The sequence below is a fragment of the Mytilus galloprovincialis genome, chromosome 13 (genome assembly GCF_965363235.1).
Source record: "Mytilus galloprovincialis chromosome 13, xbMytGall1.hap1.1, whole genome shotgun sequence".
Classification (NCBI taxonomy): Eukaryota; Metazoa; Mollusca; class Bivalvia; order Mytilida; family Mytilidae; genus Mytilus; species Mytilus galloprovincialis.
The window spans coordinates 71,464,039-71,478,687 of NC_134850.1; the positions used below are offsets into that span (position 1 = coordinate 71,464,039).

A 14,649-nucleotide genomic window follows, 5' to 3' on the forward strand; every position below is an offset into this window, starting at 1 on the left:
TTTACTTTTACTAAAATCATCTCAAGACGAATAAGCAAAAGTTAACCAAATTTGGTCATTACTAGGGCATCTTGTTTAAAAAATATGTATGATGACCGGGCCTAGCATCCAAGATGGCTGCCATGGCTAAAATTAAAACATAGGGATAAAATGTAGATTTTAGCATATTTATCTGAAACCAAAACATTTAGAGCAAATCTGACAATTGGGTAAAAATGTTCATCAGGTCAAGATCTGCCCTAAAATTCAGACAAATCAGAAAACCCATAATTGGTTACTTTTTTTTTGTTGTTGCCATTTTTGGTTATTATCTTGAATATTATTATAGATAGAGATAAACTGTAAACAGCAATAATGTTCAGCAAAGTAAGATCTACAAATAAGTCAACATTACAAAAATTGTCAATTGACACTTTTAGGAGTTGTTGCCCTTCAATGTCAATTTTTAAACATTTTTTTTGTAAAATTTTGTAATCTTCTCTGAAAGTTATGACAAATTGGACCATGCAAACTTATCCACAATCATCATTGGGATATCTTGTTGAAAAAATGTGAACTATGACCTTGCCTTCCAACCAAGATAGTTGATTATTTCATGTATCAATTTTAAACATAAATCAGTTGAGCATCACAGGCTCATTAGAGCCTCAAGTTTACATATGTAACACTTAGAAATGTGAACTCCAAACCCCCTCATGAATTCAAAATCTAAATGGAAATGTTTGGCAACAAAACGGGGGGAAATTATTGTCTTTTTTTCTGATGCAACTGTAAATTAAAAACAAGAAATCAAACATATATATAACAGTGTTCTTTAGATTTTAATTAGATTACCTCCCCTTCACTGCTTTTAAATTGTCTAAATTGTCCATTAACCAGTAAACCCCCTTGTTTCCCCCCTTTTTTGTCCATAATTGCTTAATGATTTGAGCTATAACCTCCCAAAATCCTCCCTTTGTAGAATGGAAACTTGTGGTATAATTTCAGAGATTTATACACTAAAACACAAGTCATTGACTGAAAACTACAAAAATGCTTGTTTGGGCCCCTCACTTATTGAAACCCCCCTTGGAGCAAGAACCCCAAGACTCAATTCCAACCTTTCATTTCTAGTAAGAAACCTTGTATAATTTTAAAATAAATCCTAACCTTCTACTTGATGGTATTGAACATTGTGGTACAATTTAGAGCAATTGAAATACTTATACATGTACACAACTTATTGTCATGAAACTAGATAAATGCTTGCTTTGGGCCCCTTTGCACCCCTAATTCCTAAACCGTTGGGGCCATAACCCCAAAATTAATCCCAACCTTCATTTTGTGGTTATAAACATTGTGTTCAAATTTTATTGACTTCTATTCACTGATACTAAAGTTATTACAAATGTATCCTGAAACCATCCATCTTCTGACGCCGATGACGCCGCCAACAATGTGATACCAATATACGACCAAATTTTTTAAATTTTTGTAGTCATATAGAAATGGGGAAGTCTAAAGACCTGACAAAATCAAATGTTGATTCAAACAAATGATCGAATCGAAAACTACTTGATTTGGTACAGGTAAGTTTAAATCTAGTTTTATAGCTAGGTAAACCTTCCACTTGTATAATAGTTGGTAATATTTCTTAATTTCAACTAAATTTAGTGTTACCTAAACAGGCATACTCATTGTTATCTCATTGGCACTCATAACAGATCTTCCTATATCTATATACGATAGCCTTACAAAAAAGAAGATGTGGTATGATGGCCAATGAGACAACTGTCCACAAGAGACCAAAATGACACAGACATTAACAACTATAGGTCACTGTACGGCCTTCAACAATGAGCAAAGCCCAAACTGCAGTCAGCTATAAAAGGCCCCGATATGACAATGTATTTTTCATATACTGTTGCAATTGTGTATTGGGTAATGGACAGTGGCATATCCAGGGGTTGGACCCCCCCTTTTTTTTGGATGATCAATGCATTTTAATGGGGACATATAGTTGGGCCCCTCCCCCTTTGGCCTGGATTTGGAACCTCCCTTTTTTAAATGGCTGGATACGCCCCTGATGGATGATGAGGGTGGTTTAAAACGATGTTTACCACTGTACGGGTTAGGGTAGAATATAAATTAAATGTTAATGTCACCAATATGTAAATTTTTTGTTTGTCAGTGTCTTGCTGGCTATGTTGATTCATATTTGTGGTCGAGGTAAAAATGTTGCATAGTGGCAATTTCAACATAATATTATGCTTTTAACATCATGATTGGCTCGAAGAATGAAAAAGATTTTTTTTTTTTATATAGATTAGACCGTTGGTTTTCCTGTTTGTATGGTTTTACCCTAGTAATTTTGGGGCCCTTTATAGCTTGTTGTTCGGTGTGAGCCTATAATGGTTTACTTTTATAAATTGTTATTTGGATGGAGAGTTGTCTCGTTGGCACTCACACCACATCTTCCTCTATCTATCTGAAATTTTGTGTTTTTTCCTGAAACCTCGCAGGATTTATTAATTTACATAAAATATAATATTTAAACTTAAACTGTTTATTTTGATTAAGTACTTTTGAAATTTTCCAATTTAAAATGCGAGGCTCACCAAGCATTTTAAATATTTAAAATTTTAAAAGTGTCAAGAGTGGATAAATATCGTATTACATGAGATTTGGTGGTGGAATCTGTTTCTCTAATGATTTCAAACAATATGCAGGCAAAGTTATTCCTTCTTTACGAATGATCTGCAAAAAGATGTGTTCTTTCTATGTGACGTCATCAGGCATGGTCGCTTTTTTCATGCTGTCACAATAGGAAATTCAGAGGAAAGCAAGAAAATTCGACTTCAAAATCGGATTTTAACCAATGATGAACTGAGATCAAACAAACCACACATTGATTAAACTTTTTTATACAATGGGTGCAGAAAGGGATAAATTCACGAAGAATTAGAGAAATATAAAATATACAACTAAATGATAAATTTATACAATTTTAATTGATACATATATCAGACAAAAATAAAGTAAACTAAAACAATTTTAAGACTTAAAAATATATCATTTGAAACAATAATACAGTTCTGATGAAAACATTTAAATTTGATTTTCTGAGATATTCGTATTTCCATATTATGCAAAACTTAAATAAGTGTAATATATGAAGCTGTTTATATATCAATACTCATATATTGCATCATCACAAGTCAACATATCGTTCAGACTTTTACACCATCTGAATTAACTAGTCCGATGCCCAATACTAGTAAAATTTCTTTCAGACTAGTAAGTTTTTGCAAAACTTTGTTTGGACCAATAAAATAAATGTTAGAATATTGGTCTTCGGACTAGTAGTTGAAAAAGTTTTTGCCTTTTTGGTGCAGACTGATTTTCCTGAACGTTTTTCATATTGCCCGTTTTTTTTAATAAATTTTTATAGTCAAAAAATAAATTCAGTTTCACACAATAACGTGTGTTCATACAAAGTTGCAGCATTTCTTTTCAACAATTGAACAAATTTTAAATTCCCCAAAAATATGTTCATTGGAATTATTATTAGTAAATCTATATACTGTAAAAGAAATCAATATAAATCAGAATGAAAGCCATTTTGGTTTAATGAGTAACTTTGAGAATATTGAAAAATATCTGAAGCCATTAGAGCCATGTCATTGATATTTTAAAAATTCCAATACATGGGAAATTGGTTACCCCTTTTAAGGGGCAGTAGCTATCAAATTTATGTTCACCAATTTGACTCAAATTTAGGTATTTGATTTATAATATACTACAACGTATATCCAAATTACAAAAGGTACTAAAGATACATTTAGCTATAGACTCGTCATAATGCATCAGCATTTGTGTATAGTTTAGACTAGACTTATATTTAGTAAAGGGTCAAATTTAAGTTCAAATGAATACAAATTTAAAAGAGATTGAATTGTTGACTTCGTATTTAACAATTAAGTCTGTTATGTACCATTTAGCAGATCAAAAGTTTTAAGTAAAAGGGTTATCTAATAAACTTTCTTTTAAATATTCTATTAAAGGAATGCTTAATCAAATTAACTTATTTACAAGAACTGCAGGATAAAAAATGTGTGTACTCTATTTCATGTAAACAAAAACAAAAAACTTTTTTTTCCTCATCAACAAAATAATTAAAAATTTTATATATGAATATAATAGTAAGGAAAAGTTTTAAATCAGAAAAATCTGACAACACTTTTGAATATATTTACAATGTATATATGAGGCATAAAACACAGCTTGTAGTTATTGCACAATAATGGAATAAAGTAAAACATAAGCGAAAACATTAAATCACAAAATATATACTTTAAAAAAGATAAATCGTATACTTAAACAGAAAATGCTTATCTGGCAATGATTTGCATAATAATTTTTACGAGAAAAATATTTTAGTAAATCCATTTCATAACCCTCTAAAAATTGTATTTTGTTCAGCACCAATATGGCTTTGGAGGGTATTGAAGGATTCATCCAAACTAAGTATGATGTCGTTTATATACATTTTTGAGACATTCACATTTTGAGGTACAATTTGCCATGAGATTTATACCCTTCTATGATGTTGTAACCATTACATATATTCTATTTCACTAAATGTTGTAAGATTTGTAAAACAACTTATCTTAATAAATATTTCACGTTTAACCTTTTCTATCTTACCTTTCCTTACATATCTATTAAATGAAAGGTCCAAATTTTAACTACATTTGGTAATTGTTGGTTTCGGTAGTGAAAAGCAACATATGAAATATACAAGTCTTGAAAGTTTGGCTTTTCAAACCATATTTTAAAAACACACTTGGAGACAGACATCGGCAATAAAACATTGATTTTTTAAATCTTTGTAGAAAGAACATACACATTGATAAAAAATTTTAATTTCATCTGGTTAACTACTATTTAAACCCTTCTATCCCTTTTGACTTATACTATTAAAAATAACAACAATGCTTAACAAAAATACTTCTACATAAGATTGATGCCCGATTACACCGTACTTAAGCTGGCAAACACTTATAAAATATATACACACATATTACACAATGCACACATACACATACACACTGATCACACATTAACTCTCTTAACAAAAAAATATTTTAATTTCAAACCATATAACACTTCAATAATTAAGGTGTATTTCAAGCAAAACAATGTACACCATTTTCCCATTCATATCCCTTTCAAAAACATTCCATTTTTTACTATTTAGAATCTAATTATAGTTTAGGATTTTGCAATCTGAAAAATGCCTACCAGAGGCTTTTATTTTACTTCACTTGACCCCTGTGATAACCTTATTTGACCCTAGTGATTACTTTATTTGACCCCAGTAATTACCTCATATGAATAAAGAACTTTTTTTATCTTATTTGACCCAAGTGGTTATGCCATTTGACCCCAGTGACTACCTCATTTGAACTTAGTATTTACTTCACTTGGTCCCAGTGATTGCTTAATTTTGACCTCAGTGATAATCTGATCTTTCTTAAACAGATATTGATAAGAAAATTTTTCTCAAAACCATAGAAAAAATCTAGATAAAATAAGTCACTGTTTACTAAATCACATTTTACATAAATGCTTTAAAAAGACATTAAAAGCAACCTGTTCTGGTTAATGAATTTATACTATTGAGACATTTTTTTTTGTGCTTAAATTTTGTAGGAACTGGTCCACTTTTTTATGTCATGGTATAAAACAATGTTCAATATTTTATAAAGCAGAATTAAATATCATACATCATACATTGGTCAAATTTGAAATGAAGATACTTTTTATTTGAATGTTTTGTCTACATCTAGGTGGGCTAATAAAAGCATTGCACAGGTGTATGTTAAGGAGATTTGTTTAGGAGGGTAGGTTTGGCTATTTAATTATAATTGGGAGGGGTGCACATTAAAGCATTCCCTCTCTTTAGAGCGGCAAAGGATACTATTAGCTTTGACTTGTCTATTTAGCAAACATGTACAGCATATGACATGGTTTTCAAATCTACCAACTAGATTTTTTTGGAATAGTGAGAAGGTACATTTGAACAAGAAACCATTTGTTTTGACGGTACCTTGAATGTACTATAAACTGTCTAAGGATTTTAATTATGGCATACCAAACATACCAATAATTTTCTTTGATACTGTTGTTTAATTTATTCTGTTGACTTTCATATCCATTGAAATATACATTAATCGTAAAATAAATGCAAGTTGAAAACCATCATTACAAGAAAACACAAGCCCCATACATCAGCAACCATTAGCAAAAATAACAGGACATTTATTATTAAGTTACTAAGTCATCTATTGCACTAAACTTTGACCCAAAATGCATTAAATATTGGAAAATTTCTAAATTATCATTCAATATCAAGTTGGACTTTGTTCTATGCTACTGTCTAGGGATTCTGATTGGTCAGTTTGTTCTACGTGTCGCCGTAATAATTCTGGATTATTTGACGCCATATTAGAGAAGTCTCTAAACACCTCATTAAACGTATCGTCAGTATTGCCCATGTCGCTATCTTCCTTCATCTGCTCATTTAGTTTGGCAAGTCTCAATCTAAAATATAAATAATATCAAGTCTCAATCTAAAAATAGAAATAGTATCAAGTCTCAATCTAAAATATAAATAATATCGAGTCTCAATCTAAAAATATAAATAGTATCAAGTCTCAACCTAAAATATAGATAGTATTAAATCTCAATATAAAATATAAATAATATCAAGTCTCAATGTAAAATATAAATAATATCAAGTCACAATCTAAAATATAAATAGAATCATAATAGTCATTCAATTTGGCAAGTCTCAATCTAAAATATAAATCATAGATGGCTTTCATCTTTTTGGAATATTGAGAGGAAAAAAAAATGATACAACAAATCCACCAGTAATCAATAAACAAATTTTTGCACTTTGAATTCAGTGTTCTGTTGTTTCGATGATGTGTTACCCTAAGTATTAGTTTGTAACCCGGATTTGTTTTCTCTCAATTGATTTATGACTTGAACAGCCGTATACTACTGTTGCTTTCATTTGCCATGGAATAGAATGATAAGAGATGAATGTGTACTCAAACATTCCAAAGATTCCATGAATTCAATTTATCAAATAAACAGCTGCGCCATGAGCCCAAGATATGCTGATCACTTTTTCAATAAAGTTCAATAACTTCTCAATGTTATATCAGAAATTTAAACACTAAAGGGGTTGATGTAACAATGTTATTAAAAAAAAAGTAAAATCACAAAGAAACTGAACTTCGAGGAAAATTCAAAATTGAAAGTCCCTAACCAAATGATGACAATACACTTACAATGTGACAATATCTGCATTGGCAGCATCTACTGCTATCTGTAATGGATCCTGGTAAAAAAAAATATAAGTATGGGTTAATTTACAATTAAAAATTGGGAATACATCTTGGATAATTAATTCTTTGTCCTTCAAATTTTTATTTCTTGACAAAGTTGCTTGTACAATTGCAATATATGAAGATGATATACTATTATAATAATGCTGAGTTCACACGGACATTTAATTTGAATTGAATTCGAATCGAATTCGCTAATCGCGTTCACACACTCTTATTTTTTTATTTGAATTGGCCAATTTGAATTATCCAATTAGCATTAGAAATACGCTTTTGTCAATGCGAATTAAATGTTAACGTCGTTTGGACAGTCAAGACGTTTCGAATGCGAATTAAACTAATTCGAATTAGTTAATGCGAATCAAATTCGAATTACGTGTGAACTGAGCATAAGGTTTCCAACTATAAATGTGCACAATTTGTTAGCCTACTGTCTCAACTTTACAAGCAATGTTAAACAATGCATCAGTAAAATAGTTTGGCATATTCTGCCAACAGAAAGATTCGTTTTTAATTCAAATTAGTTAAAGTGCCTTTAATAGCGGACTATACAGTATGGGCTTTACTCACTGTTGACGGCTGTATGATGACCTAGTTTTTAATTTAGGTGTCATTTGGTCTCATTGGCAATAATACTACATCTTCTTTTTTATATTAGTTGTTCAAGGAGATATCTAAAAATTATCTGATTAGGACATTCAGATCGATTCAAACTAGATTGGTTCACTTTATATCAATTTAATCTTCAATTGGTCTAAACTAAAACGCCAAAAGATGTCTATAGTAAACCGATCTTACTTTAAATGTGAACACATAGATCGATTTAAACTAGAACGATTGAATCCGTAATAATTAATGTGTATGTATTGCGGCAAAACTATATCAGTGGTTCTTGTTTAACCCATATTTCTCTGTAATCAAGTCCTTTAAAACAAACTGAAAACATGCTATCTTCGCCGTAGCATAAATTTGTGAAATCTGACTTCTTTTCTTATCAGTGTTGATTTATTTCTTTTCCGGAACCACAGTTTTTAGTCATGTTGTAACTTCGTTGCTACACAGTTTTTTTTTAATTCAAAGAACACTGCAATGACACCAGTATCAAAATTTTAACTTGTGATTCAAGATTAACAACAACTTTTACCAATTTTTGTTTCAAATGTGTGTATCAATGTATCAACACATCAATTTGATAAATAGTTCTTTTTATACACAATATTACAGTTTGCTGCGTAAAAAGATCAAATCGATTGAGTTTTTAATTGTAGTGGTTCAGATTAGACCGATAGAGATTGATATGATTAAAGATAATGTGAACGCTAACTGGTTTTATGAAGATCCATTCAAATTGATTAATTCCAAAAATGCTAGTGTGTATGGGGTTTTATATGCAGAATTATAACAACTATACAACCCTTTGTCCAGGTGAGCTGAAAAACATGTTAAATTAAACAATCAGTCTGCACACAGATTTCAACTGATGAAATCTGTAAAAAAAAATTCAGCAGTATCTGACTTACTAAGTCCTGTAATATCTACATCATTTTTAACTGGAATTCCACATTATGAGTATATTTTTAAATTTTTGTTAATGAAACGGTAATCAGGTGCCCTTAAATAGCCTGACATCTTTTTCTTACCTTTCCGTTAGCATCAGGTGAATGAAGGTTGGCACCTCTCTTCAGAAACTGACAAACTTGTCTGAAAAAAGAGAAGTCAAATATAATAAGTATTTTTTCGCAATAATAAAAACCTCGCAATAATTTCTGAATTTACAGTATACAGATTGTGGCAGAAAAGAAATCTGTAACTCAGTTTCATATGGACATTAAACATACACAGAGACCACTTCATACAAACCTAACTTATGACTTCTTCAGTGACTGAAGAAATCAGTGTAACTAAATACTTGTATGCATAAAAGGAGATGTGTCAATAAGTCAATGAAGTCTACATAAACTAACCCTGTATTTCCATGCATAACAGCATGGTGTAATGGCCTCCTTAAGTTTTTATCTTGTCTGTCCAGTTTGGCACCGTTTAACATTAAAAACTCACAAGCTGATAGAGAACCCTGCAAAAAAGACAGATAATTAAAATGGTGCACTAAGAATTTATTATCCGCTTTAAAACTGCGGTTTTCTATAGACAGAAAGATTCATATAATTAGATAATATTAAATGTAGTTTCAGTTAATTTGTAAAGTGCAAAATCCAAACCACAATTTAAAAAAAAACACTGAACAATTTCTTTTAATAAATCTTTAAAACTGGCATTTACCAATTTTGACTTTTACAGTAAAGCACATTAATATCTTTCAAGGGAACATTTATATGTTTTCTATAATGTCTGGAAAGAAAAGAAAATATATTGCAAAAAAGAAATACATTAGTGATTTACTATTTTTAAAACAATAAAGTTTGCTCTGCAAATCTGAAAATTAAACTGCATAATCTCAAGAAATTGTAGTGCTAGGCTTACCATAACTTCAAATTTAAAAGTATTGACAACTGGGTGTCTGAGATATTCTTAAATAATAACACATTACACCTCATTACTGCTAAGCTGCTGACCAAATATGTACTCATTCTGTTCAATACTGGAGAAATTGAGGGTATAAAATATTCATACAAAATGGTGTATAAAAATGCAAAAAAGAACAAGCTGTCATGCTAAGCATACCCACTTGTATTTACATGATAATACATGAATTCATCAAACAGGATGTAGGTCTCTAACAAAACTGAAATCTGCTTTTTTTTTGGTTTAGTAGTTTTTAAGAAAAATGTAATGAAAATAGTTGCTGGCAGAATGGATGGACTGATAAACTTACAATAAGATAGACAAAAGAACAGATGGACAAACAAAGAAATGGACAGACAAGGTGATTTATGTATAACCAATAGTCTTGAATTGGGGTATACAACACTAATTTAAGAGGGTTAATTAAGCATGCAACAAAATAACAAATAGCAAACTTTTAACTACGGATGTATAGCTAAGTATCTATTATATTGAACAGCAGAAGCAAAGCAGCTCAATAACATGTTTTAATTTGAAGTTGCAAAAAAGCATTTTCAAGTTTTGCCAGTAAATCTGGACTTTTTAATACTGTGATTTCATTGTTATTAATGGGATATTATGGGTATAGGTGATCCAAAATTTTACTGTTAAAAAAAAAGAACTAATTTTCTATAGGCGTGTAAGCAGCAGATACATGTAAGATCATGAAATCAAATACAGTCAAACCTGAGTAAACCGGACCTTGAATAAACCGGATTCCTGTTCATTCTGGCCGAAAATTAAAGTTCCATTTTTTTCCCTTCAAAGTCTTTGTTAAAATACCCTTTGTAAACTGGACCCTGTCTATTCCGAATTCCAGTCTTATGATGCAGTCCCAATACTCTTAATTAAATTAATTACATGTATCCAGGAAATTACAATTTTTCCTTAATACATGAAAATTGGTAGCCAAGAAATAAATGTATCCACAGTATTGTAATTTCTATAGAATTCATTTATTAAACTTTAATTATTAGTAATCTAATGTTTACAAGTTAGAAACGAGGCAAATGTGATTATGTGGTAAAAAGAAAAAAAATAAAAATCGTTAGCCAACACCACAACATTTAGAAATAACGGGAAAGACTGTCTATTAACCCTAGCTTCAAAAACATGTAATTACAGACAGATTTATCATGGTATGTGTGTTTCTGTATCAAAGCTAAATTAAAATTACTTGCTCGAGATTTAGCTTTTCATTATATGTTCATAGTTGGAAACCATTCAAATCAGATGATAGCATTATTTCCATAACACTTTAAAATCAGTTGAAACTTAACAAATTGGACATTGAAACACAAAATCGGATACAGTTGGTCCAGTTTATAATACTGAATTTGCATCTTGGCAAAATTATGATGTCAAAATGTGAAGAGGCTCAAAATTTTACACCTTTAACAACACCAATATAAATTTGTTTTAAAGGTAAATTCACATCATTCATATGTTAACTCCTCACTGAGCCTATGATATAGCCTTTTTGAGCTGATGTGACTTGAAGCGGTAATCACCAATCAATCAATCAATCAAATATATTAGAATATTATACCTCAGTATGTTTTTTTCTATACAAAAAAGTAATGAAATAATTGTGCTATTTCATTCCACAGACTATTTGTCAGTCAATAGTTTCAAAGAATATTACCCCGGTTAATAGTTCATCAACATATTTCCCGTACTTTTTCATACTTATTTTTCATTGGACACTAATGACATCACAAACTTTTTCACTTGAAATTTTGTTCAGTATAATAAAACACCTAATGACTGGTTGTGCAGGCAATAGCAAGTTTGTTGTCGCTGAGATACCCACTATTGCTCGAGGCATATAATATCATGTGGTCAAAATTCAGTAAAGCAAAAGTAAATCAATGTAGACATAGCTAGGTATGTTTATTTTCAAGCATTTTATTTGTAATTTCCTGTCCAATGGAAACTAGTAAATGTGATGTTGTCTCTCAAAAACAATTTGATTAGATGTATATTATTCAATTTTACAGTAGCAATTATTCCTTGCATTACAAAACAGTTTAATAGAGATCCTTGAAAAAAGAAAATACATTCTAATTAAGTGATTAACTGTTGCTTGCTTAACGTTCATTAGCAAATGTAATTTTTATCTAGCTAATGTGTAGTTCATCATTTCCAATTTTTGATCCATTATTCCGCCAATTTATTTTGTATCAATTGATTATCTCCCCTGCATAAGCAAATGAAGCAGATCTAAGTCTTAGAACTGTTTAATTAAAGCAAGGTTAACAGACAGTATAACACAACAGAACATAAGCAATGGTATTTATGCTGAGTCAGCAGAGAATGTTACTTGCCTTATCAGATCCCTGTTAGATATAATATAGAAACAATACATTTATATACATATACTTTATTATACAAGGACTCACACTTAGATGAATATCATGCTTAAAATGAGGAGACTTCATAAAATTCTCATAAGTAAATGTTAATCTTTACAGAATATTTTTTACACATGTGCATTCTGAATGACTTCTTTGCTCATGCAAAATGACTAAAAAAACATTCTTCAATTATTTTGTTCTTTTTATCATGAAATAATTCTTTAATTTCATATTCAGATGAGGGCATATCCCAAATGTTACCATTACCCCTGCAATGTACTCAGGGTCCGTAGAAATACCGCAAAGGACCTCCTTAGTGCACTAAGAACAAAAATGTGCACTAAGGACCTGATGGAATGATACAACAGTCACAAAGGACATGGCATGTAGAAATATACTTTGAAAAACTTCATAATTTCAAATTTTATAATCATATCTTTTGTAATTAGAAAGTTATTTAATGTTTTATCGACACGCGCCTCAATCAGTTGATTGTCACCTGTGTAATCGATAGAAATTCATGTTCGCTCAACCTTGACCCGTTTATAATCCACTTATAAACTGATTAAACATGTATATGGTTTTTGATATTTCAAAATGTTCTGTGTTTGTTGTTACTGTCGTGTTTATTTTGTATTTCTGTCTGTTTTATTTTTAACTTCTATGTAATAACGTATTTTCTACTCTTATTTATTGATTTTAGCTTTTTAATTTTGTTTACTTGTTTGTAAAGCTTATTTTTTGCTGATCTCTAGTAAATTTATATACAGATATTTTAAAATTGTTAAAACATGTATATATTTGTTTACAAACACATAAGGATACACATTGTTCAAAATATAACAGTTTATTACATTTTTAAAATATAACAGTTTATGACATTTTTAAAACATAACAGTTTATGACATTTTAAAAATATAACAGTTAATAACATAGTTTTTAAATTAATTTATATTGATATACATATTTACATATAAAGATATACTAGTACAATCATTTGGCAAACCGCGGCATTGTTCTTGCAGCTGCACTTTTTGGTCTATGCCGTTGACCTGGCTTACGAGCTAGACGCTTCACATTTGGAATGACGAGTTTCCCATTTGATGAGGAAATCATTTTGTCTGTTAAGGTCTTGTGCGCTAGTACCTTTTTGTATAGTTTATCTTTTTCTTCGGGAGTTCGCCACCAGCTTATCAAAGTGCACAATCAGTGCAAAGTTATTCCTCAATGTATTGTTAATAATGGTGTCACAATCGTCTGATCTTGATATATTTTTAAATTTGAATTACTCCCGTATTTTTTTTTTTATTATTATTAAAATACAATTTGCGATGTTAACGATTTTTTATTCTTGAAATATACATTTTACACGTGCAATAGCGATTCAACTTGTTTTTAATAACTAATAATATCAAGTTTTTTGTAGAATTTTGTTCAATCGAAATACTTTTAATGGATACACAGTACTAGATTAACTAAAGATAACCTAAAATAATAACAGTTTTAATTAAAAGCAATACAGCTTAAAGAATATATTTTTTACAGTATTTTTTAAATGCATTAGTGTTATATTTATCACATTAAGTTTTATTATCATACAAAAAATTTTACATTTATTTTTTAAATGCATTAGTGTTATATTTATAACATAACATTTTATAATCATACAAAATATGCATGTGGAGGAGAATAACAGATTTGTATATATTGAACCCAAAGTTAACTTGAAAATGAACTTCTACACCATTGTGAATATATTGGTTTCTCAAACCACTATGCCTATTACATTATAAAAGAAAATTGCGTTCATCTTCAAATGTTAAAGTTATGATGAATTGTAAAAAAAAAAAGGCATTGACATCAGTAATAAAAGTATCTGTCATAGTACAAAGTTATGATTATTCTCTTTTTGAAAAATAAAAAAAAAAAACGGTATGTTATTTCATAAAATAGTATTTACCTTGAAGTCTTTCTATAACATTTCTGTAATCGGGTTTGGAAGAACCCCACGGACGCCACATTTTTTTTATTCTCAAATATCTTTCAAGGTATAATACTATGCAAACTCTTGTGTTGTAAATTAGGAAATGAAATATCAGAAGCATTTTTTTTTCTCAATTTGTATCTCAAAATTGGCTTCTTTAAAAAAAAAAAACAGAAGAATTTTATTTACCAATTTCCTTCAAAACAAAATAACAAAATAAAACAAAGTAAACACAAAATTCAATTTTTAATTTTTCTTTCATCAACTTGAAATTATACCACGCTAAACCGTTAGGTTTATTCAACAACTACCATTAACTAATCAATTAGTACCGATCAAAGACAAT

General features: G+C 29.8%; 1 protein-coding gene across 1 annotated transcript in view; it reads right to left on the reverse strand.

Moving 5' to 3' along the window:
• Window positions 1-5,323: 5,323 nt before the first annotated feature.
• The window catches only part of LOC143056550 (arf-GAP with coiled-coil, ANK repeat and PH domain-containing protein 2-like), a 75,002-nt gene continuing 65,676 nt past the window's right edge, over window positions 5,324-14,649 (reverse strand). The window contains exons 22-25 of the mRNA XM_076229642.1: window positions 9,365-9,474; window positions 9,041-9,101; window positions 7,344-7,393; window positions 5,324-6,585 (exon numbers count right to left, since the gene is read on the reverse strand). Of these exons, the coding sequence (XP_076085757.1) occupies window positions 6,393-6,585; window positions 7,344-7,393; window positions 9,041-9,101; window positions 9,365-9,474 (414 nt within the window). The 3' untranslated portion in view covers window positions 5,324-6,392. The remainder of the gene's footprint in view (window positions 6,586-7,343; window positions 7,394-9,040; window positions 9,102-9,364; window positions 9,475-14,649) is intronic.